The 27,499-nt window shown below is 40.1% G+C and overlaps 1 protein-coding gene across 5 annotated transcripts in view; it reads left to right on the top strand.

The window, feature by feature from the left end:
• The window catches only part of enox2 (ecto-NOX disulfide-thiol exchanger 2), a 147,756-nt gene extending 127,908 nt beyond the window's left edge, over positions 1 to 19,848 (top strand). For 2 of the 5 annotated variants that reach the window (XM_029512629.1, XM_029512631.1), the window contains 7 exons: positions 4,503 to 4,617; positions 6,989 to 7,176; positions 9,221 to 9,361; positions 12,713 to 12,769; positions 13,527 to 13,623; positions 15,717 to 15,802; positions 19,059 to 19,190. In XM_029512629.1, coding sequence (XP_029368489.1) covers positions 4,503 to 4,617; positions 6,989 to 7,176; positions 9,221 to 9,361; positions 12,713 to 12,769; positions 13,527 to 13,623; positions 15,717 to 15,802; positions 19,059 to 19,190 — 816 coding nt within the window. Of the gene's footprint in view, positions 1 to 4,502; positions 4,618 to 6,988; positions 7,177 to 9,220; positions 9,362 to 12,712; positions 12,770 to 13,526; positions 13,624 to 14,935; positions 15,689 to 15,716; positions 15,803 to 19,058 lie in introns of those variants that run through there. The other 3 variants (XM_029512632.1, XM_029512630.1, XM_029512633.1) reach the window with 3 other exon arrangements.
• The last annotated feature ends 7,651 nt before the right edge of the window (positions 19,849 to 27,499 follow it).

The following is a 27,499-nucleotide window of genomic DNA, read 5'->3' as shown; positions in this document are numbered from 1 at the left end:
TGGGTGAGTTTTTCATCTCAATGGGTGTCCAGAACAAAGGTAAATCTCCAGATTGTCTTTTTCCCTTTTACTGGCAAATTAGAAGGTTTTTTTGTTGCCGTTTATTTGTTTTATTGAGAAATTAACTGGCAAAATAAGGGCAAATAAGACATAAAGGCATATTCATTTTCAAATGAAACCACATTTTTTGTCTATCTGCACACCATTTCTCTCTCTGCCAAATTGTGCAGTAACTAGTATGATGATGACTTGTATGTAATGGAGGGTCTGCCTGCGAAGATCCTCGGTCGTCTAATTTCTAAGCGCTGTACAAAGTTCTGAACTGAAGAGGCCTTCCAGATGAGAGGGTAAACCTCATCAGAGTGTCTCACTGCCTTCACATAGCACTTAGAAAGAGAGTCTGGAGTGTCTTGGAGTCCTGGGTCCGTTGGATCATAAATTATCATATCTGATTGGTAAGTTTCTTTGAACCTCAGTCTGATAAACAATTGAAGGTGTGATTTAGAGAGGTCTAATTCAGACACCCGCAGAGACAAAGATAACAGAATCTCACACAGCAGAAGCACCAGTCCACTTGTACAAAAGCTTCTCTATAAAAGGTAGGTATTGCAAAGAAAAAATGTTTCTAGAGTTTTGAGATTTACAGCAGAACCATGAAAATGGTCAAATGGTCTAAAACTTAACCATCATAACTATTTAGGTGTCTTAACACACACGTGTTGAGTAAGTAGAAAGATGAGAGATGCATGTTTTTATGCAAATGCTTGAGTACATGTCTTTTGCGTGACATCCTTTAAGATTTTGCATTGCTCTCTTCCCTTGCTCACACCTCGGGGATTTTTTCTCCGGGACCCATTCAATGGAGAATGGCTCTCTTCTATATATAAACTGGGGCAGGCAGTATTCAAGTCTATTATGGGGAGTGTTTCAATCAGGCCTTAGGGATTTGTCCATTATTTCTCAGACTTACCCAACTTCCTTTGTAGAGTTTCTGTATACACACTGCGTACACCAGGGAGTACAGCACGGACATAAACCATAGAGAAGAAAACTGCTGTGGATGGACACACCGCTGCTGAATATGTTCTTATTCAGAAAAAATATCCTTTAAATTGCCTGATTGTTAAAACACTTGTAGTTTTTTCGACTCTGACTGATTTACACTTTTCAACTGTAAGGAAAACCTTTGTCATTCAAAGTAAAACCATATAAATTATGTGTGCATGCCTCAGAGTGAGGCAAGCAGAGAAATGAAGTCATTTGGACTCCAATCTGTTGTTACAGCAGTGGCCTGAACTGAGTCTGTATTCCTCTGCAGCTGTCTGTGCAAGCTTATATACAGCAGGGAATTAGCACCCGAATCACACCACTGAATGGTCTGCACGATAAGTGACGCCACATTCAGCTGGTAAAAATAAACCCTCCTGAAAGTAATTAAAATATAGATGAACCGGTTCGAAGTATTTTTGCCACCCAGCTACCATGATCAACATTTTTAAATTAACAAATCTCAAATGACTACTTAATGTGAAAGAGTTCATTCATTATGAAGAACCTAAGGATAGTCATTACACGGCAATGCTTCCCTCAGCTCTACAGTGTTCAGTGGCATTCGGCTCATTGCTTAAGTTTCACGGTTGTTTTGGACTAACCAGCATCACTGATTCACTAGTACTGCTTTCCCATTTGATCTGTATTATTTTTTCAGTAGCAGCACAAAAATATTTTTAGCAAAAACTTTTAAAAACATCTGAAAACCTCCTGCCCAGGACCAAAAAGCCAGATGAACACTGAGGAGATGAAGAGGCATGTTTATTTTACAAGCTCTTTATTTGGTAAAGACCAAAGAAAGTGCTAAAATATGAGACCTAAATGTATTTAAGGCCAGACAAATTTGTATTTTCTGTGATTTATAGATGCATCATAAACTGACTATTTGCAAATAATTTGATTATACCAATTTTTTTTAATTGACCATATGTTATAACAATATATTTATTTTAATTTTGGGTATCTGCCAAAAGATGTTGATTAAACTGTCAAAATCCAAACAAATAACACATCTGTAGGCCATTTTTATGAGATTCATGATATAAATACTAAAGGTCATTAACTTCCTCTCTGAATAGTGATCACTCACTGTCACTAAAGAAACACTTAGCTATACAGTGTTGGGGTGACAGCCAAGTTTAATTTGGGTCTGTCATCAAGTTACTCCCAGAATTAATGTGAATTAGTGATACCTGATCCAACAAAAGCAACACTGAGTGTCGGCTAAAACCAAGACTCTGCTCACAGAACATTATCTACACTGTCTACAAGTATTTTTCCATCCTCAGTGTCTGAATTCAGTCACTCACCACTGCACTCAAATAATGTATCACTTTCACTCGTATTAATTTTCACTGGCTTATGCAGTGGGACACTGCACTGCAGAGCCCGACTGTTAAAGGAGAAGAGCTACAGCAGCAGATGGCTGAGGTGGACACAACACAGCAGACTACAGCACAGATTAGATTTCTAACAACATTATTTCAAATACTTTTAGATCGACCAATTTCCCATTGATTGTATGGACATGCCTTAAACAGTCCGAGGTGTAGTAGTAGAGCCACTGGCCTGTGTAAAACGCATAGGTAAGTGAGTGCAGTTGCTCAGGGGCAGTGTATCATCAAATAGGCAGCCCGTTCCACTCAGTCATATTGTATACGCAGTATGATTCTCTGGCCTGGAGGTGAAATATGGAGTAACTCGTCGCTGTGTTGAATCCCTGCAGCTCCCAGGCAGAATCAAAAAACCACTGCCTCCCTCTATCAGTTTTTTCATGGAACGTTTAGGCTTGAGTATCTCCAATTGATGTGTGTTTGCACACAGAGTGCTCTTCGTACACCAGATGGTTGTGTGTCCGAATGTGCTTTTGTGTGTGAAAACCTGTTTGACCTCCATCCAGGGCTCTGGGTGGTAACGTCAGCTGACAGATGGCTGTAAGTTAATTTACTCTGGAACAACTTTCTCCTTCTCTTAGCTTTTTAAGAGGGTTTTCAGTCTGTTCTTTTGAAATATCTTTAAGAAAAGCCTTGTGTTTTACCGCTGGCTTTGTTTATCAGAATATCTTATCGGTGTGTATTTTTTGGCTTTTAGAGTGTGAGCATCTGCTCAAATTGTGGTGTCCAGTTAGGTGTTTAACAATTTTACATCTAAGTTAGGAAAAATCACTACTATGCTTTTTTTTGTTTGTTTGTTTTTGGGCTGGGGATTCGTGTAGATCATTGAAGAACCACTACTAACGTTCATTTAAGACTGACTTTCTCCAAAAGCAAAGCTATTAAGGTGCAAATCTCATTTAATTATTAAACAAGGGAATTAAACTCACAGCATAAACCACTTTAGGAACTAAACAATGTAAATGAGCCAATTTGAAGTTGGTGCAGAGACTTGAAAAGATGATACTGACTCCAGGCCAGTTGTCGTTTTTTGATTTCTCTGGAGTCTGAGGCATGTTACCACATTGCCTACATTAGCTGTGAAAAAGATTTGAAACCATCGTTTATATTGGTTTCAGGCATTGACATAAGATAAATTTTAAACACTCTCTGTCAGTGTATGAGCTCATGAAGTTTTCAATTACTTGAATTTGTCTCACTCTAGGACTATTTCCCATTTCTGTAATCCACCCATCTTTGCATACATGTCTTATCCTGATCTCAATGCTGGTGGTGTCCTCACATTGTCCTGACGTTTTAGTGACTGTCACACATCTTAGAGAAAAAAATGTGTACCTCTGTGTGTCACCTTGAAACACAGGTAGTTGTGCTCTCTACTCTCCTGCTCCGTTGGCATGAAATCGTGTGCTGTGCCATTGCAACGCAATCATCTTCTCATGACAAGGAATTAAAACTGAATGGTATTTATATGAGCAGAGATTCTCGGACATTATCTTTACACTTAAGTGCAGTGTGCGTTATGAATCATGAGGATTTTTTTGTTTTTACAGGATTCTGTTTCGTTTTAACACAAACATGTAAGGTTTGGTCTCATTTGCAGCCAGTCCAGTTCAGCAGGTTGACCTAATTCTGAAACCATCTTGAAAACTGCTTTTGGTTACTGGTCTCCAGATAGATGTCTTCATTACAAGTCTGTCTGTGAGAGTGAAGTCAAACAGAGAAGCCTGATATGTTGCTCTTAGTGTTAATGGTTGCAGATGTGTGCTTGATTAACACCTGTAAAAAAAACTGTAGAAAAACTGTAGACTTGTTGGAGCTACATGTCATTATTTGGCTTTGTGACTCAGCAGCAGGCATGTAGCTCACTTAAGAAAAAGAGAACAAGTTTATTTCCACAGGACGAAACTGTGTTCCTTAGCTGATTTTTTTTGTTAAAAACAGGGAAATCACAGAGGTGTGTCACTGATAATCCTATTCCTGCTGGCACCTTCCAAGAGTTGCACCACCCATGAGCGCTTGCCTTTCTGACCCACCCTCTCTTTTCATTGGTTTTTTCAGGAAATTAGAAACATGCACAACGAGCAGCTGATGGGTATCAGGCGAGAGGAGGAGATGGAGATGTCTGACGATGACATGGAGGATGCGCCTGACAGCAAGGACTCTGAGGACTCAGGTATGCACATGCATTCCCCATGAAGCGCTTTTGTCAAGATGACAGGCTTGAACGCTGATCTAGATCGCCAGTGGATGAACACAACTATTTTAAATAACTGAGGGAGACAGCTGAGCTTTATGAAAAATAGCAGTAATCACCCCCCGAACATCTAACAACCGCATCACGGCTCCACATGAATAAAAATTACTATCAGAGTACACCACATGTGCTTTACTGGACCATGTTCAGTCTAGCTGCCACAGTGGACATCCACCCAACTCCACCCCTGAGATTGATACAAGAAGGGTGGGTGTGGCTGGCTGAGTGTGTGAGGGAGGCAGTGAATGTGTCCACCTGCCAGCTTCCATGTCATTTTAGATTGGGATGCTGCTTAACCGCCATAAGGTGTGTCGTTCCCAAGAGGACTCTCTTTGTTGTGTTTGCTGAAGCAACAAAAAGTAATGGTGCTTGTCATTTCTCAACCCCCATTACAACAACCCATAAGTCTCAAGTAGTCATCAGGGCAACATGCTGTAACCATCACCACCGCATTGTCTCTCGTCTTGTGTTTTGTTTCTTTCTGAGTGCTTTGTGCTCTTTGCATACTTTTCCTCCCTGCCTTTTAATCATTCTGATCTCTGCCATTTGCTAATATGACAGCTTCCTAATCAACATGCAAATGTATGTAAATGAAGTCGTGAGCTCAGCCCCTTCTCTTTTGCAACCTTGCTACTTAGCTATCAGTCATTAGCAGTGCGATGCTCCAGCCTTGGCTGAGGTAGTAGGTGTTAATGCCACACTTCTTGGCATTTGTGTTCATAGGCTGACTGTTATACCTCCTTTACTCACAAACCTTTAAGCAAAGGGGCATGTTTATACGTCAACCAGCCCTGCTGAAAACACCTCTGTTATGACTGCAGCCTCTTAGAAAGGGAATCAATGCTCTCCATCTGACTCATGTGCGGAACAGAAATCAAAAGAACTGCTTTTGTGTGTCAGTGTTCGTTCAAAGGTGTGTGTGTGTGTGCATGCATGCATGCGTGCGTGCGTGCAGACTCTCATGGATATCTGCAGGTCGATAGCTTTGCCTGTAATGTAACAGAAGAATTGCTCAAAATCTGGCCAGGCGGTTGACATCTCCTCACACCAAGTTGATGAGGCTCTCAGATCAATACTCTACCCACCGCATACCTTGATTTTGCTGGGAGAAAAGTGACACACACACACACACACACACACACGCACACACAACCAGCAAGAGTTCATTAACACTGCCAATGGTCCTCCATGATAGACTGTAGGCACCATTCATGAACTCCCACACAAATCCTAACCAGACACGCTTTCATGCACACACACACACACACACACACACACACACACACACACACGATGGGGGCTTATCTCCTCAGCCCAGTCACTGTATTGCACTTTCCCAAAGAGCTTCCCCTCAAGGTCCACAGGGGGAGAGCAGAGCTGATAATACTGGACATCTCTGGAGCTGAGCAGGTTTCACATAATCGTAACTCCCACTGTCTCCATGCTTTCCTCAATAGGTCAGGTCAAATGTGCAGGAGACAACTCTTGGACAAAAGTCTTTGGGATTATCACAGCTATCAGTTAATATACTTTAGGTGTTTGATTATCTGATGTGACACCATCCTGCTGACAATTTACTGATTGCATGACAGCATTCTACCATTTTTCCATGTTGAACCCTTTTATTTTAGAGCGGTCAGCAGATTTGGAGTTGTAGAATACATCCTCATTGTTAATCAACCCAGCAACACAGAACTCTTCCAGATGATCTAATAGTTGTATAAATGTATATTACAACAGCTGGTTTTCTCTTTTTTTCTTTGTTTCTGAGCATTCATGTTTTGTCCATTGGTGGATGCCAATTAACTATATCGGTGAGCTATGTCAAAGGAATCAGAGCAATAGGAAATTCATAGGGCATTTTCCCATCTTAACTATGTAAATAAAACAGTTCCATACCTGCTGACTTCATCTAAAATAGATGCAATCTCAAAAGAAATTTGATTTAAACTGCCTACCTTTTAACGGTATCTTGTTCTGAAATGCTCGTCCCACAGGAATGAGCTGAAGTTTCCCTTTCTCACAATGTTTTCCAATATCCCTGTGCTAAAACTGTAAACAAAGAGCAATTCATTCACACCTGCCCATGTGGCTGAGTAGCAGATACACCTTGAATACATTTCGACAAAATGGTCAGGTCACAGTGAAACTGAGAAAACAGTGCTGTCAAAGAGACCAAAGAGGAATCAAAGAGGAAGTGAATCTGGAGAGAGAGTGACAGCATTACACACCAACACAAACCACATTCAAACCATATTCTGTTCTATGTACTGAATGAATAAATCTCTAGGTGTGTCCCAAGCAGAGGCCTTAAAGGAGGAGAACGATTCACTGCGCTGCCAGCTGGATGCCTACAGAAACGAAGTGGAGCTACTCAAACAGGAGCAAGGCAAGAATCAACCAATCAGGAGTGAGGAGGACAGCACACATTCACAGCAGCTCAGCTTCCTGCAGCAGGCTCTGCAAGGCATGCAGAAGGTAGAACCTGCACAGCCACTTTATTCCAGTCATACCTCCAACAATAAATTCAATCTCCTATTCATTTCTGTTATGTACCAGGTTCTTGTTAAGAGCAAGGTTGTTCAGGTTAACCCATTGAATTTCTCATGCACAATAAAATACTATAATTTATTCATGAGACCCAGCAGTTATAAGAAAACCAAGGGCTATCTGTGAACAGGCAGAAAAGTACAACTGTCAGGAGAAGCTTTCATGAAAACAGACAGAACAGATTCACTCTGATTTTTGGAAAGACTGTTCGCCGTTGGAAAAGGTTTTATTTAAGGTTGCGGGGTTATGATTCGTAGACACATATACCTATTGGAGCAAACCCAAGGCTATTAAGATTTATTCAGAGAAGGATAAAGGATGAAGGATGATTTTTTTTTTTTTTTTTTTAAAATCATTATTATTATTTATTTATTTATTTTTGTGGGGGGGAACATCATTCACCATGTTTACTTGAAAATGATGTTGGAGAGCATCTTTCTCCTCACATTTCCAAATTAAAACTCATGATTAGTTTAGCTGTTTTATGGACATTGTTATATTTCTAGAAAACATATCATATTTTGACACAGATGAAACAGTAAAGTCCTAGAATTATTTCCACCATTATCTCTGATATTTACAACATCCACACCAGCCTCTATCAGGACGTACATTCAGTACCTGTCATAAATAAATCAGAAGTCACTAGGACGGTATGATAAGAGTCTTAAAAACCATTCATGGCAGGAAACAATGAGAGGACATGGTTCAAGATGCTGATTAGGTCTCATACAACACTTCAGCCTTTATTATCAGTCTTTATCCAAATTACTTTACAGAAGTATTGACTGAAACCTGTGACGATTTTGGAAGAAATGGTTATTGGTGATGTTGAACAGTACTGTGTTCAATAGAAAAAAGATTATTGAACCTAAGCTCCCTTAGGTTGGGCAAAATGGTAGTCAACACCTCTCCATATAAAAGCCTTGAATTTTGGCTTTTGCCATCAAATCAAGTTTTTCTCAACTATGGAATTTCTGTTATAACATGATCAACCATTAAATGTTTAAAAGAATAAGCACAGTATCGGCAGAACCTGTGAAATGCCCCATTTCAATACTGAACAACAATAACTCATTCTTGTTTGTTAGGTATACTCACTTGTGTTTTCACAGGTAGTGAAAATTATGATTTATGAATGTTTAGAAGAAAGGAAACCACGAAGGCCCTCCCGTTCATTTCCATCTGGGCAGAGTAATTACCTTTCCATCTTACATTCCCCATTGCATGTTCGTATCAGAGATTAGATGAATGGATTTAGTACGTTGGAAGAGAGGGCAATTGGATAGCTCACCTTCCTGGAGTCCACAGGTTCTTACCCTCAGCCACACAATGTGCAATGTTATCTGCAATCTGTTCTCTTCTATGAATTATAGTGGATGTAACAAAAAAGCACACTTACTCACTGACAGTGTGTAGCTGTGCAGATGAAAACTCCTGGCTGTGAAGACACCCTTGTGACTTGGAGAGCCTTTTTCCTAAAAAAATTATAACAGCAGGTGGTGAATCTTTTCATCTGTGTTTAGTAGATAACTTCAGAGGACAAATTAGCTATCAAAGCCTCACATTACCTCACATAACACCAGTTCTCCATTACCCAAAGCAAGGATAAAACACAAATGAGTGTTAATTTTCCTCACAAACATGTATGATTTTATATTTAATTTATAATTTTGTGTTTACAAGCAAAAGATTTATCAAATTGCTCCTTTTGGACACATTACATACAGTGCAGCTGAATAGCGTAAGATGAAAAACAATTGTTTTCTCTCAAGAAAATGTTTATTAAAGATGTAATTCACATCAGTGTCTAATTGTTTTGTAAAACAAGCTGTAGTTCTAATTACTGGTGTAGGAATTATATATTAAACTAATACAACCATTTGTTGGTTGCTCCTTGGAGTATCATGTTGGTACCTTCACAGTTAGCTGGTTCCGCCCAACATTAATGACTCCTCCTTGGTTTTTGCAGCAACTGCTAAATATGAGAGAAGAATTAAAACAGCGGGAGGTTGAGCTGGAGAAGAGTTTGGAGGACAAACAACTACTGAAGAACCAAGTACAGACCCTGAAGGAAGGTCTCCAGAACCTGCAAAACACACACATAATGCAGGTTTGTTTGGCTGAATGTGTGCTGGGCTTGTGTGTTTCCTGAGTGTGTCTCATAGGAAAGTCATTTCAGGCTCACTCCCTGTACTTGAAATAGACCACTATGTAATTTGCACTTTGATAAGAATGAAATTAGTTCAAGATGAGTTTCAGCACATGAACTATACTGTAGAAATGTATCATCAATAGCCAAAAAGACAGATGGTGATAGTTGTAATATGTGGGCTTCGGGTGAGAATGTGTCTCAGCAAATTGAACTGGTTTAAAACTTATTTCCAAGTGCATCAGATATTTGGGGGTATCTATAACAGCAACACTGCAGGAAAAGGGGCCTACTACAGCGAGTTAGACAATTTCTAACTTCAGTCAGCGCTCTGGTGCTCCCATTTTCCTCCCACGGTGTTGAAAACATCTTGGTTTTGACTTTTTCTTTTCCATTTCTGATTCCTCTGTGAAAAAGCTGAACAGTGTAAAAGGTTTATAACCTCCTCTCATTTAGCTTTTTTTAATGCAGAATAACATGCCTTTGATAGTTTTAAGTGTCTCTCAAACTAAAATACCTACACAGAGAGATTTTATAGTCAAAATCATATCCCATAATCTCATAATTCCCCATCAAATATTAAACCTTGTTTTTTGTGTGCCATAATAATTCCTTCTGTTCTTTTTGGCTATCAACAAATACCTTCATCACGCTGTTCAACTGCTGGTCGTTGGAAGGGACATCTTAAAAGATGCTCAGCTGCGCATACAGTGTTTCCACTGGCACACATTCACATTCAAATGAACACTTTGACTGTGAGTTCATGAACAGCTTTTGAAGTCTTTTAATTTGAAATTGCCTCTCTGTATTTCTGTGCATCCACCCTGTCCTTGAGGGGAAGGCTGGCTTAGATAATGCAGGACTTTTTTAGATAATGTATTCAAACTGCCTCCAAACTAAACTACATTCAAACTGTGAGGTGTAAATCCATCCTCCTGTGCAAATCAGAAAAAAACACACCTTATTTTTACAGTAACACATACATAGAAATAATTTGAGTAATCTAGAAAACACATTTATTCATATCACAAAAATTCATTGGCCATCTGTTTTACTTGCAAACTAAACACAATTTCATTATAATTTCTGTTGAGACAATTTTTCTCTCTCCTGTTATTTTTTTCTAGTCCTATGAGCTGCATGTTCTCACTGCAGCCACATAAAAAAGACATATCTATTCATTTCCTAACCAGAAACATGTTGAGGATTTTTTTCCGCAATAAAATTGTTTCCTTATTTTTCCTCAGCTGAGAATTTACTATACAGGCCACCAGCACCACCCAGTTACAGCTGCATACCCTCTTTCCTGAACATTTTGTCCTCTGGGCTGTAAGCCCCAGCACCACACAGGGCCCTCAACTTGTTTGAACTAATTGAAAGGCAATATTGAAGAGACCACACTGATCTCACTATGTGATACTATTAGTAATACTCCGATCACCAGATGGGCACATATTACCTGCAGACAACATTCATGTAAACCACTCAGGCAGTCTCAGTTATTCTAGCTCAAATCATCAATTAAAGCCACTCCTTCTGCATTCTTCATCCATCCCAGCATCACATTGGTTTTTTGATTGAATGCATTGCTTACACTGACTCATGTTTTTGCTATCATAACTCCATCTAATATTGATTAGTGGCGTGCTGTATTACTTACAAGAGCACACTGTGAAATGCAGCGCAGCACAATTTACAAGGTTATTAGGCTGTTTCAAGTTTCAAGGGTCATTTTTCTGTGTTAGACAAGTCATGTTTACTAATGTTTCAGGTGTTTTCCCATATTCCGTGTAATAAAGTGCTAATGTTTGCTAATGTTCCTTCTGGTTCAGTATAATGAGGGAAAGGGCTGTCATTAAAATGAGCCTCAGGTTCAATCGCCTATTAAATTGGGTAATAATACAAACAAGAGTCTCTCAATTCACATAGGGGGTTGGCTCATGTGTTGTCGTTTTGAGCTGAGGTGTGTGAGTCGACTGTAGTTTTTATACAATGCAGAGGTGAAGTTGTAGTGTGCTCACTTCTAATTTGAGACCAACAGTTTTCCTTCTCTCATCTAATCACTGTTCCTGCTGTCACCAAGCTGTCAACAGACATTACTGGATCCACACGAGTGCAACTTGTCATGATCATGGCAAACATCATTTTTTATGTATATTTTAGACCTGACACAACCAATTCTGTTCAGTTTTGATTGATCAGTTGATAATTTCTCTAATTAAAGGGGTGTGTGTGTATATATATATATATATCTTATTAATTTGCCTTTGCTGTCGGATGAATGTTTTTGCTTTTAATCTTGACATCAGGTGACGTCTTAAACCTAAAGTGAATTAACCTTGATCACATCACTGGGGTCATTGTCTCAGTGTGGAAAGCATCCTTTAGAACAACAGAGGACATTATCTAGATGTTTTTAACAGAGGAAAGCAACTCCTTCATCAGACAGCATCTGCGTCTCTTTTTAATGTGACAGTCCGACATTCATACGTCCTTAACACAGTGATTGATTTGCTATGCAGTGGTGTGGAAATAAGCAGGTTTTGAGCTCCCTTTTTCTCACTCCTTTGTGCATACAAATTCCTTTGAGGCCTTAAAGAAACTGACAAGCATCTTTTCACCTCAGCATTGATTGTTGCCCTTCAGAACAGTCTATAAATACTTCTGCCTTTAGACACAGGCTGATGACGCCTTTTTACGCCCCATTAATTTCAAACACACAAGGAATGTCAGTTTAAACCGTAATGACCTCTTTGAATGAAATATTTAGTGTTGTAGCCCAAGATCGTCTAAAGTAGTTTGCCCTTTCAGCCAGCAGAGGGTGTTCTTTAAAGTCATTGTCAGCTTGGCCCTTTGATGCCTTATTGACCTTTTTAGAAAACCGAGCTAATAAAGTAGCAAAGAGCCCGAGGTCACATGGTCGAGCTGCTTATTTTGTTCAGCCAACCATCAACCAAACCTCAGGTACTTGAGTGCTAACAATATTAAACAGGGAATTGCAGGAAATCCTTACATCCAACATGCGGGAAGTGACATTTCTCCAGGACTTACACAGCCTCCTATTTGTTTCTAATGTAATAGCAGAGTGTTTTTGCCAATTTTGACTCAGGAAGACATAATTGTATCCATGTGGGTTTTGGCGCACCATTAAATCCAGCACTTTTCTGGACATAGTTCTAAGTATAACATTGCTTATATTTGTCTGTTTTCTACACACCATGCTGTGCACTACCATGCTCCCCCGTCTGTCTACATTAGCACTTAGCTTGTTTCTCAGCCGTTTATCCCTCATATGTTTTTAATGTCCCACAGCTGGAGATCTCGAAACAGAATGACAGAGGCAATGAGGAGAGCACTAATCAAACTAGCGTAAGTGGAAAAATATCGAGCCTGTCTGTCTCCTTTTCCAATGTTGTTTGTGTCCTTATTTTTTCCTGTTCTTCCTACTGTAACTTTCTTCTCAAAAAGTCTTCCACTGACATTACAGGCTAATCAATTTCACTGTAACTGCATTTGTCATTGAATAAATCAACCAGACACAACTGGGCTAGGAAATAAAGCCGAAATGGCTTGCATATGTGTATATGCCAAGACACCCACACACTGACAGACACTCACAGGGTGTTATAGATAGATTAAAACCAGAGAAAGGCCACCAGGCTTCCCACACTTTAAGTGGAAAAAAGTGCAGACAATAGTGTTGGACAACAAACAGACAAAAGCTCTTCGAGCTTTCTTCCTCCTGTCAGAGATCTGAAACAGCTTGATCATTTGACTCCCAAGTCTTTTCCCCTCTTCCTCTGTTTGTCCTTCTTACACACTCTTTTTTTTTTTTTTTTTTTATGTGTGCGTGTGTGACATGCACTTCAGTGCTTTATCAGAATTATAGCTGCAAACTGAATACTCTCCCATGCCTCATTATCCTCATCTTCATTGTCTCCAAATTGATGTGTTGGTGGGGAAACTTTTTGATGTGCTCATTTCACGTATTTGTGTTTCATTGTCCTTGTTAATGTGTGCCAATAAGCTTAGATTTAAGCTTGTTTACTTCATGTCAGGCACAGCCAAACTGCGGCTGGTAGAAGACTCACTTCAGGTGACTCAATGCCTATTTATGTGTTTGCAGGAAACAACAGTGGTGTCCTGCAGCCAGGAGAAGGAAGGTCCAACAGAGAAGAATGCACAGAGTCCCATTACATCTGAGAGGGAAGCTCTTCTAGTTGGTATGCTGATTTGACTCTGGAATATGTTTTATTTATTTATTTATAGTAGGAAGCAAATACAAGCTAAGGAAAATATTGTTATTATATATTCATAGAGATGCTTTGTAGCTTCCTTTGGTTTTCTCTGTCACAGAACTATAAAAGGAAATATGTAATGGAAAATGAAAAAATGAAAATTTAATTCTAAGCACCATTTCAAGCGTCAGTGTGTATCAAACATCAAAATAGCATGTGCAACCAGTCAGCTGACCGGAGCCACTTGCAACAAGTCTCAGCTGCCTCCCGATTGCATTCATTTGCATCATTCATCCTGTGTGAGTTTTATTAATTTTTTTTCCCCCTGTAGGCAAATAGGAATTGTTTCATCTTCAACCACTTATCCATCTCCAGGTTGCAGGAGGAGTAGTTTTCACTCATAAACTGGCTGTGTTGCTCTTGTAAAAAAAGTGACAAAAGTAATTTAAGAGCCTGCTTTCAAATGGGTACATTTCCAAAAAATATATTCATTCAGTAATTCATCTTCCACCGCTTATCTGTTTGCAGGTCAGTCCATTACAGGGCCAACACACAGAGACAGACAAAGACCAACAACCACTCACACTCACATTCAGAACTACTGACAATGTAGAGTCACCAGTCAGCCTAAACATGATATCTTTGGATGGTGGGAGGAAACCAGAGTACCCAGAGAAAACCCACACAGGCACAGGGAGAACATGCAAACTCCGTACAGAAAGGCCCCAGGCCCCTTGGACTGGCTCCAGCACCCTTCGAGACCTGGAAACAGAGAAGCGGTAGAAGATGAATGAATGATTAATTTGGTGCATACTCAGTTCTTGTTTTGGACTATTTGAACATTTTATTATTTCATTTCATACGATACATATTCCAAAAAAAATTTGTACAATTTCTGTTTAAAACTGACAATTAATGTCTGGCGTCATTATTGCAGCCCAGGGTTATTATCAGCTCCTGGAGCTGCAGGCACTGTTCTCAGAGGGTATTTGAAACAAGGAAATACAAGGTAGCACAAAATTCAAAGAATAGAGGTTCAGCTCAGGGTAATTCAAAAGAAAGCAAAAAGAGGTAAACAGATTATTTTGTTTTTTTCTTCTTTTTTTTTTTAAGTGCAATTTCAGGTGAAACATCATTTGTTGCTGTTGAGAATGAGTCTACATGGCACTTTAAAGTACATGCTTGTGATACCCATCAGAACAGCATTTATCCCAAGAATATAATTCAGTGTTTAAAAAAAAAAGAACAGGTGGGGATTGTGTTAACTTCTAAAGGTTTTTTGATGCTCATCTTTCAGCATTAAAACATTCATGAATCTGGATGGTGCAAAATCTGGCATTCGCACACACCGACAATCTCCACAGACATGAAGTGGGAACATGTTGATAAAGAAAACGTCTGTCCTGTCTGCTTGAAGTCACGTTCACTGGTTTTTAAAGACCAATATACAGAGGCAGGAAAATCACTCCAGTGGGTAAATTTATGCAACTAAATCAACACAGAATTCTACTTTGTGCTGTATCTGAATGCACCATTTAACTCACTCAGACTCATTCGTTGTCAGCAGGAGCAGCTTCAGGCCAACACGTTGTTTCTGTTCAGGCATTGACTGAACTCCTGCAGGAAGCAAAAATTAAGTCTTGGGGGAGATGTTTTCTTCCCTAAAGGCTCCAATGATTGTGGTATCATTGCTTTCATGTTTGAGTCAGTAATAAGTTTTGTGATTTTAACACTGTGTATGTGTGTTTGTTTCAATTCTTAGTCCCTCACCACTACATGGGTGGTTATTATTATCTCTCTCCTGGTCCTATTGGTGAGCTGATAGCAGATGGTTTCATTTGAGCCGGGGGAGACTATGGCTTTAATGAGGAACAACAGCATCAAAGCCATCATTAAATACTCCCTGTAATCTGGAGTCACAAGATACAGTAGGCTGTTAACAGTAGGCTGTTAACTGGGACTCTAGGAGAAGCCACTCAAAGTTCGTCTCATACTCACTCAGAAAGGAGCAGGAGTTAGATGAACTGATGTTGTGTCCCTGAAATAACAGCTTTGCATGATCCTTTTTCCCATTTCAGGGATCATATCAACATTCCTGCACGTTCATCCCTTTGGAGCGAGCATCGAGTACATCTGTTCCTACCTGCAGCGCTTGGACACCAAGGTAACCAATGAAACTTTCACAATGCAGTCGATTAACTGAGCTGGCCCTCAGCATCACTCCAACTGACATGTACACATTCAGGAGCAGTGTCAGTCCCCCCTATGGAGCTGACACATGGGCTGGTTATGTGCTAGAGTCATGCTGTGCTGTTAAGACAGAGCCCCTCAGTGCAAGCAGTGCTCCTTGATGCCTTTCAGGTCTTTCCATACAAATGGATTCATTTTGAAGAAGAGCCGTTTCAGTGAAGTCAAAGCTCTAGCATGGAATAGTTCAGCTTTTTCTGAAAGTGTAGTATTGATCTTTTCATCTAAATCAGGCAAGAAAGTAAACAAGAGTGCAATATGCTGTAAAACCATCACATCACTAAAAATAATATTTAAATTGGATCGCGATAACAAAATGCGGCAAATTTTATTACATATTGCATACAGGATTCTATTATTGGTGCAATTAAATGCAGCTGTTACATAATAATGTAAAAATGTTTTATATTATTACATATTGTGGCATCATTGCATAATGCCGCATTACAGGTGTACAGGATGTGGTGCTTTTAGAGAGAGCTATAAAAGCATTTCTGTCTTATCAAGCGTGGCCAGCATGGCCAGAGAGGAGCATCCCAATACTTAAGTAGAAACAAGATTATTTTTTTTTTTTTTTTTAAAGAAACAAACAAACAAACTATGACCTGACTAACAATGCAGAGCAACTTGAATCCCACAGAGTTCTCTGGTTCATGCTTAAAGACTGGAGGTGAAAAGACACATGACTCTAAACCCCACATTTACATGTCAGCTGTGTGTTTGTAGTTCATTAGGAACCAAAAGGTTCTTTGTAAACAGATTTTGAATTGCATAAAATTCTTTTTAACCCTCTTCTTTAACAGCAGCTAAATCTCCTAGATATAAAGACAAATAGCAGCAGAAGCAAATTGACATCTCATAATGTGCATCTACTGAAGGTGAAATCCAAAATTTCTCAAAAATCTGCTTTATTGAAAGCTAAACTTTGGAGCCAGACTGCTCTGGCCTGAAATTTCACAGCTATTTGTCCTGTGCTATCTGGCCAGTTGCATGATTTCCCCTGATAATGGAACATATTAAAACTAGATGGTTCATCCTGACTCTTGAACCAAAACACCACCCTCAGTCCTCGCACATCCTTAATTTTCACTCTGTCTGGCAAGACAGATCTATTTTATCCCCATCTTTCTGGGGACGCATTTTAGTCATATTATTGCTCTTCACTTTCACTTATGTGAGCCTTTCAAAATGTCAACTTTCAATGTCACCTCCAAACGTAACACTAAGACTAATGGCTTTTTTTTTTTTTTTTGCTATCCACCCCTGACAAAGAGACATTCAGAAAAATGGCAGATGTCTCCCCTCTCTTTGCAATTTCAGTCACTGGCCAAAGAAATCTGGGATGAAGCCCTCCGATTTAAAAGTCTTCTAACTAACTCATTTGCTAAAATAAATTAAAACATAGTCATTATCTTCAAAAACTTTGCCCCTATATCCAAGAAGTAGCCTCGAGCAATTACTGTTCTCTAGCAATTCCTTAAAAAGCTCATCACTACGCTGACTCATTCTCACACATGGAAACAACAGCATGCCTGTCCTCACTCATGACTTATGGGTTTTTCTCTGTTGTGTGCTCGCATGTGCTATTTTTTTGAGTGGATGCCCACCCCTTATTGTCTGGTTGCGTCTGGCTTTGCCTGTGCATCTGTTGTTCTCTCGCACACCAAGCAGCCCACAGAGTTTCGTCAGTATCATTGGTGAGAGTCCACAAAAGCAAGCCCATTCCACTCTTCTTGTCTCATGCCTCCAATGCCTCCAGTAGACAAACATCTACTTGATGGACCTCAATGCGTTCTGACACCAGCACAGGGCTTAAACAGTCTAGTTAGTACATCAGCTATGTATGTACCACACTGGACCTCTATGGCGATTAAATATCATAACCCCAAGGCACTTTTGTCATTTCTCATGTTTCATATTCTTCAGTTTCCTCACTAACTGTCCCACAGTTTTGAGAAAACCCAGCCATATTATATACCTTAACCCACAGGTTATCGAGATTATTCATGCAGGAAAGTTTAGGTGGTCAAAAGCAGCATAGACGGTACATTTTGGCTCCAAGATAGAGACTGACTGATGAGCTTCAGCCCTCCGGAGTGATCTGAGACACATTATTCTTGGACAGACTGCTGCTATGCTGTCGCTCTAAATTTACTTACACTATGATTGTGCAGTTGCATTGGAGCAATGAGTGGAGATGATGTGTTACTGGGTTGTAACACATACAACACACATACTAGGTTGGGTCATCCCTTAAGATTCTTATTCTGATAGTTTTTGTAATGATTACATAGCTGTAAAGATACAGCTGAGATCATAACATTGGGAATAAAATAATCATATATATATGACTTGATGGTTTGCAGTATGCAGGTGATACTGTTGTCAGTTGTTGTCAGATTTTACCACACACACATCCAATCACTTGAAGTAAAAGGTGCTTCACACTTTATGAGTTGTGATAAAGCTGAAGGAGAGTCATGACCAGTGAGGACATCTGAAAACAGGATGATATGTCAGAATTAGACAGCATACTCTGTGGAGAGCAACCAGTCAATGGCTTATTTTATATGAGACTATTCTGGTTGATGGCTCAGTTATAGGAGATTTACAGTAACTACAGCAGTTTAAGATCACAGTTCAATTCATCTGCCACAGTGTTGATTTTATCCCTTGCTTTACTGTAATTGTAACATAAAAAATACATTTTAAATATAATAAAATTGAGGGAGTTAGGAAATGGTATTGATTTTGAGGATTCAAAGCTTTGTTGTAATATGCCCTGAGAACAATTTAGAAGTTTCAGTCACACAAAACCAAATCGAAACCAAAATGACACCATTCACGTCATTACACCAAACATTGGCAGCAAGTGGCATGCCATCAACCAGGGCAGTCTCTGTATGCTGCAGAGACTTTGTTGGACTCGTAAAATAGCAACTGCAAGGGAACTTTTTTTGGCAGATTATAGATGCATTTACTTGGTGACAATGGTTTATTGGTCCGATGACAGTCTGTTGAACTAGAGCCTGCAATAATCCAGACCATGATTGTTAAAAAAGGCCTTCTGGTGTTTGTTTATGGTCTGAGAGGAGACCGATCCCTCATTTGATCAGACAAATCAATTTTCAATCTTTGTGTCTGTGCATCTGTGTGTGTGTGCGTCGCTACAGATCAACCCCGGTGAGGTGGAGGCTCTTTTGTCTCGGCTGCCATGCACCTTCAGACAGGAGCTGACTGGGGTCGGAGCCAGTCTGGAGAAACGTTGGAACTTCTGCGGTTTTGAGGGCATAAAGAGTACATAAACTCTGCTGGTGACACTTCTGGGATGTGGAAGAGGCGACAGGCAGGCGAGGCAACACAGAGACACTGCTGAGATGTGACGGCAACACTATAAAGCCCACAAATATCAAAGTCTGTGGACTGTACAAGGACACAGAAGACTGAGCACAGATCTCAGATCAGGAAGAAATGTAACATGAGCGTTCCAGGGACTCAATGTAGGTGGCAGGGACATAAAAAAGAATTTCCATGGTTACAGCAATGTTGACACCAAACCATGGCGATGAAGTCTTCATTCATTTTTAGACATAGCAACTAACTGGGAGCTACTGAAAAGCACCACCACCAGTCACTGGAATATTCTGTAGTCATCAACCCCCCCCACTCCCGTGGGCAGGACATCATACCTGCTGAGCCCGCCCTTGGCTCTGCATGGTGTCGGGGTGGGCCAGGACTACAGGGCTAACCAAGGAGGTTTATCAGGGTCTAACTGAACACTTCAAACCTTCGAACCCTTCGGCCTCTCTCTCTTCTCTTTTTGCTGTTCCTGGTTTGTAACATAGATCAAAAATGGATATATTTCTTCATTTTCTGTAAAGGCCGTTAACAGTTGCATAGAATCATTTGTTGTACTACACTGTAAATGCTTGGATGATATTTTTGATTATAAAAAGATGTTTGAGTACATAAAGAAATGTCAGTTTATTTTTGTATATGTGATGCTCTAAAGTCTGACTGTGATTATGTGTATTCGAGATTCTGCCAAGCCGTACAGTTGGCCCTGAGAGTCACACACCAACGCACCTGCGTAAGATAAGTGTTCTCCTTCAGTTCAAGGGCATTGTTTTTTTCATGATATCTCTCCTTTTGTTCTTACCATAGCTGTGCTCAAGGCAGATTTTTGGAGTTATACATAAAGACAGTTTTTGTCTCCAAAAAGCCAATTATTCTTGCTCTGTGCCTGGCTGAAGGCACAGCACAGCCACATCGCTTTTAACTGGAAAACACACACCTAGGGGATCATGTTAATGATGTTTAATTGGTGAGGCAGTTGTGTGAGCGCAGTTCCTGGCATGGTACATCAACAAAATGTTTGTGTGCATGTTTGTGTACTTCTTGCCTGGATCCATATATTAAGCGGTTATACAACTTTCTACAGTCGGGTGTTTTCTTTTCCACCTTCACCAGATAGAGAGCTCTTTCCGTCAGGACTGGAGGTTCCTCCCAAAAGCCCAGTCAAGCGTTCTTAATCTGCCTCCACTGGGCTATTTTTCAGAGCTCTCTCTTCCCCTGTTGCTCTGGGAAACAAAGGTTTATTATTACACATGATTTGCTCTCATTGGCCTTCTCCATCTCCTGCAGGCATTGCCTTTGAAAAATTAGTGTTCATGCACTTGTCGGCATACTGGTCCTTGAACCTAAATTAATAATGGAGAATGGAGTATGTTTTGCCTACAAGCTCTTACAAGCATTTCTTCCATATGCATATGCATCTCTTCATGGTTAAAAGCGGTGTTTTGAGATGAAAAAGCGTTTCATAAATGAAAAGTGAATTGTAGGAGTGGAGTTGTTTGTATGTTAAATACAGTACCTAACCGCCAACCCTCTTAGCTCGTAGGTTCCTGTGATTAGACATGATTGAAAATGAAAATAGTAAATGCTGTAATGCATTGCATTATTTTGACATGCATGTTTCAGATCGGTCCTACTTTTTCTTTGAGTACATGTCGGAGTATTTTGTTGATGATGATGATTATTCTCTGTACTTTTCAGCTTCTGCCTGCTCTGTGATGTGCTGGGGATTGTGAGCAATGCTGCCTGTGCTAAGGTTGTGCATCACTACACTTCTCCACCAACACTGAGACTTGATCTCAGCACATCATCCCTGATGACAAACCGGACCACACCTCACACCAGCCTCTCCTCTCTCACTCGCTTTCTGTCTGTTTTCCTGGCACAAACAAAGCACTGATATACTGCATTGTTTTTCTTTGAGAAGCTGCTTTCTGTCGAGCGTTTCCTCCCAGCTGAGCTGCCATTCCTACGCAGTGATAGACTGCAGGCATTCACGATCTCTCTTTCACAGCTGTTTGTGTGAGTGTGTGCGCACAAACATGCTTGTGTTGCTTCAGGTTCTCAGGCATTGCACAAGGAGGTAAACACAGACTAATTAAATCCACCAGCAGTCCCTAGTGAATGTCAGTCTCTATTCACTGTTGTCTTCTCGTGGCTGTGACACAGTGAGGGGCCTCCTCATTATTCAATTCAAGGTGTATTCAAGCAAACGACATTCAAGTGTGGGATTTAGCTCACCAGCAGTGACAGTGCTGGAGGACGACACCCAGTTTGTGAAGTCTCTGGGAGAGATGCTTGAAGATGCCCCTGGGTATCTGCCAGTGTGATGGCTGAGCCCGAGTGTTAATTCAAGGACATTAATGTCAGTCTTAGGAGATTTCTTTGAATGATCACCAAATCAGCTGATGCGCCCTAACATGTCTAAGATGGTATAATTGGACGCAAGGAGGTAGCCAAGTTCTGTGGGGTGATATCATGATGCTCAATATAACATTAATTACAGTGTCTTCTCATTGTTTCCTGAATACATCCTCGCCTACTTAATTATGATTATGGCCTCCCTTGAGTGAAAAGGTGAGATGATTCTGTCTCTGTTTACAACACATGTGGTCCGCCAGTAAGATAAACAAATCACCTGTACTCGTGGATCAGGAGAACTCAGAGAACTCAGAGAACTTCAGTGTCTGTCCAAGTTGGCAAGTGGAAGAACAGGCCTGCAGAGTTTGGACATTGACAAGACTGACATCTGACAGCACGGCATGGTGTTGTTTTGGCTTTCACCAGATAAACCATAACATATCTAAATCCTACCCAGATAGATCCCTGGATAAAGCTCACCCTGTTGTGAGGAGGCAGTGAGTCAATAGCTCCTCCTATTGAGCACACTAGCCGCTACATCTCACACCATCCTTTTTTAGTAGGCGGGCCAATGCCGGGGGTTTTTAGCATTGACAGTGGGTGTGTGGTCGCAGCACTAGGGACCATGTTCATGCAGGGTTCTGTCTCAATAAAAGCTGCGTGGTCTCCGTTAATTTATTTATGCCTAAGAGCTCCTAAAACTGACTCTATTTCCAGGGTGGCAGCACAGCTCCAAAAACAGTTGCCTGCAGGCACTTGGAGTGACATCTTAGGGAACCAAAACTATGGTATATTAAAGCTAGAACTAAAGAAATCTCTCTTTCTTTGAGGATTATTAGTTTGGCAGCAAGCAAATCATGTTTTGTGTAATTTTTGTTTACTGGGTTTTTGGTATTCTCAAAAGATTGCATGCACTTTTAGCCTGAATGAATGCCAAGTGTCAGCGTAATTGCTTCATACTGTACAATTTGTAAAATCTGAAGTACAGATTTCAGTGGAGTATGAGACACAATGCATCTCATTGTTCTATCCAATCTTTCTCCGCCTTTCTCTTCTTCACATAACTCAAACAAAGAAGGAGGAAGCCAACAGCCCAGCAGTGAATGCCCAGAAGGTATTTGGCCCCCTAAGCAGGTTCCACCACGTCAAATGTCTGAACCCTGAGGTTGAGCAGAAAAGGGTGAAAAGCCGCTCTTTACTTTGTAAAATGTATTCATGGCATTCTTCCCAGAATCGCTGCCATTTAATACTGTTCACTGTTCAGAAGATGTCTTGACCACAGGTCCTCCTGCCAACGGTCCAGCAGGAGGGTTTCTGGACCATTAAATACTGAAAGCAGTGAGCCTGATCAGTGTGTTTGACCTGAAATAGCAGCTCTGTGCAGCTCAGCCCAGGTTATAAGGGCTCTTTCCCAATGACTGATGGCCACTCTTCATGCTGTTATTAATCGAGTGACCTTCAACGAAGATGAATTGCTTTGCACCAACAGCAATAATCTGCACAATGGAAACTTATCAAGAAACAACTTAATTTTATAGAAAAGCGATTTTGTTGGCATAATTTTTTTGATGCGTCCTCTTGTGGCCAAATTTTGTCCGCAGACTCTCATTTAAAGTATTCATCGTGCTAGGCTTACAAGTTGGCATAGCAACCCCATGTGGTGTTTTTTATTAAGCTCCTGTTGAAGAGTAAACACCCAAAAGGCAAACGGGGATCCTTCCAATGACAAAACTGTGTCGATGAAATACATATGGAAGGTAACAGAACTCGGAATGAGGCAGGAACTCCTCTCCCACATTTTCTGGCATTCAGTATAATTTTTGATAACTGAAAACTTCACAGATGAGAAAACAGAATTGGTTAAATGGTGATTGACCTGAAGCTGGAGTAGAAATAAAAGGTGTGGGGACTGAAGGGGAACTCTTCCTGGAGATTTATCTTCAACTTAGGACAGATGGAGTAGAATATCTGATGAGCCCACTGGACCCAGACACAGAATAACACTGAAGGGTTTGATTCAATGAACATAAGAGGTGAAGGAGAGCAGGTGAAGCTTGTCAACACAGCACTGAGAGTGTTTTACAGAGAAAGGGTTTTTAATCCTGACAGCTGGAGGGTGACGGGTTACCAGATATTACACTGAGGCCACAATCAGCTGATTGAGATAAAGAGCCCTAAATATAAATAGTAAGGAATTTGAACTTTGGCTCATGTTTATTTCACAACACTTATCTATGTTCTTCTCATTTCTTAGGTCAGGGACTGCTGCTTAAAGAAGCTCTTGCAGCAGGTTATCTATGAAGATATGTGACTCCATAATAACAAGACTAAAGTTTTCATTGTATAAAATACTGGTGAGAAGATTGGACAGAACAAATGCACATTATGCTTCAGAACAATTACGGAATAGAAGTGGTCAGACTAGAATTCTCTCCAAATAAAAGAAATATGACACAATTAATATACAACTATAAAAGGTCAACTGTATTCAGCTGACAGTTTATTAAGTTCACTAAGCCAAAACTAATGCAGTCTAATAGATGAATCCCGTAATAATGCTCCTTCCATTACAGTGAGGATTTTCAGTTTTTAATTAAATCGTTTTACAAAGGAGGTCTTTTAAATGTATGATCATTTTGGAACATGTGTTTGTGCTGCTGCTGAGCTCATAGAGGTGCTTTTGTTATTTAGCCAACCCTCTATCTGTTTCAAGGAAGGAATCAACCTTCCTCTAGAGTCTAGACTTTATGTAAAAGTGAACATGAGGACCTTAATGAAGCCACATTTATTGCAGGACTGTCATATAAAAAGGAAATATTCCCTACTTGCAGTAAAGGCAGAAAGTTGGTGAGCTGTATTTTAAATCTAGAGTGGACAGATGGTAGTGTGAGAAATAAATAGATTCCACTTATCTGTAAACAGGTTCTTCATTTTATCCAGAAATTGGTTTCATTTTCTTGTCAAACAAATTGATCCATTTTCAGGCTGTTAACTACAAATGAGTATGATCTAGTTCTTTCTGTGGTTGTCAGTTAATATTTACTCCCAATAAGAGTTTTTTGACTTGTTTATTACAAACAATAAAATAAAAGGCAGAAACGTGCAATATGAGCAATTTCTGTCATTGCCTCAGCTAAGGATAACATGCAGCGTTCACATTAGTGGAACAGTATCAGTTACCATGGTAACTGCCTTTATTTAAAAAAGGTGCCATGATGTTGGTGGTACATTTGACTTAACCAAACCGAAAAGAAAGAAGCCACCACAGGTAAAAGTAGACAGTTGTTTTCTAACACATTTACAATAGTATTTTATAAGATTATAATATTGACGTCTTCATTTTAGTAATCTGGTGAAAGCAAAACGCTGACGTGGTCCTGAAGTCCTTCAATTTGGTCCTTTCCTTAATTATTTATATTCCCTAGCTCAAAGGGGTCCACCATTACAAGAATTATATGGGAAGTGTAATAAAATCATTGTCATCTGAAAGTACTCAAAGTTGTACTTGTCACATGAAGTCCATTGCAGACCTTCAGGAAACTTCTTTACTTCTTTCAAACAATTTTAATCAACTTCTGGCTGTGGAGACACCAAAAGCAGTTAAAGTGGTGCCAACATGCATCACTGGCTCCAGTGGTATGAAATGGTTTTCCCCTCCCACTTCTACAAGTCTCTGATCCGGATTGCTGGTTCATTTTAGTACCATAAATTTGCACCTGATTGCTTTTTTTTATCTATGACGTTACACTAAGTCAAAGTGAACTAAACTTAACTTTATGCTGAAAATATTCTGATGACGTGTAAATCGTTTAAAGGAGTCTAAAATATGTTTTTATTTTTCTTAGTTTTTTCCATATTTCTCTTAGTGTTGCTGCCTCTCCACTGGCAGCATGCTGATCCAAAGCTACTGCATGTGATGCATTAAACAGTTTTAGACCTTTCTGGCTGAAATGAAAACCACCACCTTGGTACTCATGTAAAACCCGAGCTGCCAGCAGGAGGGGATCAAATAAAGTTCATCACCTTCAGAAGAATGAATTATAAAACTACTTATTAAGTTCTTAGAATAAAAACATCTCAGTTAAGCCTGCGTGGACAAATTCCTGCCACACAGATGTAGTTCAGCTCGGGGCAGTTGGAAGTCTGGACCCTATTAAAAGTTATAAATAAGAAAAATGGCACAAACTGGAGTCCAGCCATATTACTCCCACAACAAGGGAGTTATAATGGCAACATTATCATCTAGCTAATTAAGTACCAGCTGCACATTCATGTTTCCTGCAGGATGAATCAAAGTAACTTTAAAGCCAATAAATTGTCGGCTACATCACCAAGTTAAATTCTCCACTTTGTCCAGATATTTAATTTATGATGTGTAAAAATAATTTAAATAGAATCAATAGGGAGATCCACATCCTCTTACTTCTAATTTTCTAAGGGTTTATTTATTGGTTCCCAGAAAATATGAGGATGCTTTCTGACTCTTCCCTGGGTGATAAATGAAGCCAAATGTGTCGATGTGATTATTAAAACTGCATCAGCCTTCAGTTAATATCTTCTGATTCCTTGCTTCACAGCTTGCTTGAGATCCCAAGGATACATTCAGGGAAAATCAACACTGACAACCCCAGAGTTTTCTCTCCATACATGACTGACCCCTTATCAAAGCTGATTGACTGTCAGATAGTGAGCTCTGTTTCCCAAGTTACTCTGGGATTTTGAGATCCCTCCAGAGATGCAGCATCTCCAGCAGGAATTTTATTACATGTGATGTATGATCCCCAAACTGAGAGTTGTTCTTGAGTCGTTAGGCACAGTTTCTAGTAATAAATTAATAGTAGTAATATTAATGAAGATAATTGTTGTGGTCTGGGACATTCTATGTGTGCTGTTGTGGTGTGTCTTATGTCCTTTTTTGGCGGAGGCTGGTTGTGGATCACCAGGTGGTCTGGGAGCTCATTGTCACTCAGCTGGAGCACATCGCCAATCAAGGACTGCTCTTAAACTGTGAGCAGCAGAGGACCTGTGCCAGATTGTCTCTGATGCTGAGAGCCCTGTGCTGTTCCATGTTCCAGCACCTAACCACCAAGCTCAGCCTCTCCAGCGCTCCGGTTGTCTCACCAGCTTCTGGATTCTTGTGCCATCTGCATCATCCAGCAGACGACAGCATCCTCTGCCACTTTCCCCTTGTCAAGACCACCTGGACCTCCTGGACCTTCCTGTCCCTTCATCATTTTGTCATTAAATCTCTTTTCACTATTTCCTGTTAGCCTCTGTCTGCTTTTGCATCACAATAATGATTAACCACCTACAATTTTAGTGCTGCAAATATACTTTCTTTCAATCATCCATCCATCTCCTACCACTTTTCTGTTTCCAGGTCACGGAAGGTGCTGGAGCCAATCTCAGCCAAAGTTTGGGTGAGGGTGGGGTACACCCTGGACCGATTATTTTCATTGTGGGGTTAGGTTTCGTCATCTCTTGTCATGAAGTTACTTACTACTTGGATCAGGGAAAAAAAGCAGGCTTATGAATTGTCTGGCAGCTTTGCATCTATTTATTTTTTTTTTCCCAAAAACGATCAGCCTGGTTGAGAAATGATCACTAGCTGCAGCCACAAGACTGCACAAAAGTCTGCTTTAGCCAGTCATCGAGAGCTGTACTTAGGTTTTATGAGTCCTCCTCATCACATTGATTTAAATTCCCAAGTTCACATTCAGATATGTGACCTCTTGCATAATGAATGCCAAGTGTCTTTGCCTTTACAATAACAGGGGAAGGCTGCAGTATGTCAGTTCCCTTGCCCACATAATCCCTGCCAAACTGGTACCACTCACCTCTGTTATTTCACAAAAATATCATAACAATAACAAGAAATTGCACTCTAATAAATGCCAAG

The sequence above is a fragment of the Echeneis naucrates genome, chromosome 10 (assembly GCF_900963305.1).
Source record: "Echeneis naucrates chromosome 10, fEcheNa1.1, whole genome shotgun sequence".
In the NCBI taxonomy this organism is placed as follows: domain Eukaryota; kingdom Metazoa; phylum Chordata; class Actinopteri; order Carangiformes; family Echeneidae; genus Echeneis; species Echeneis naucrates.
The sequence above is the reverse complement of the archived record's forward strand: the minus strand, read 5'-3'. Positions and strand labels throughout refer to the sequence as shown.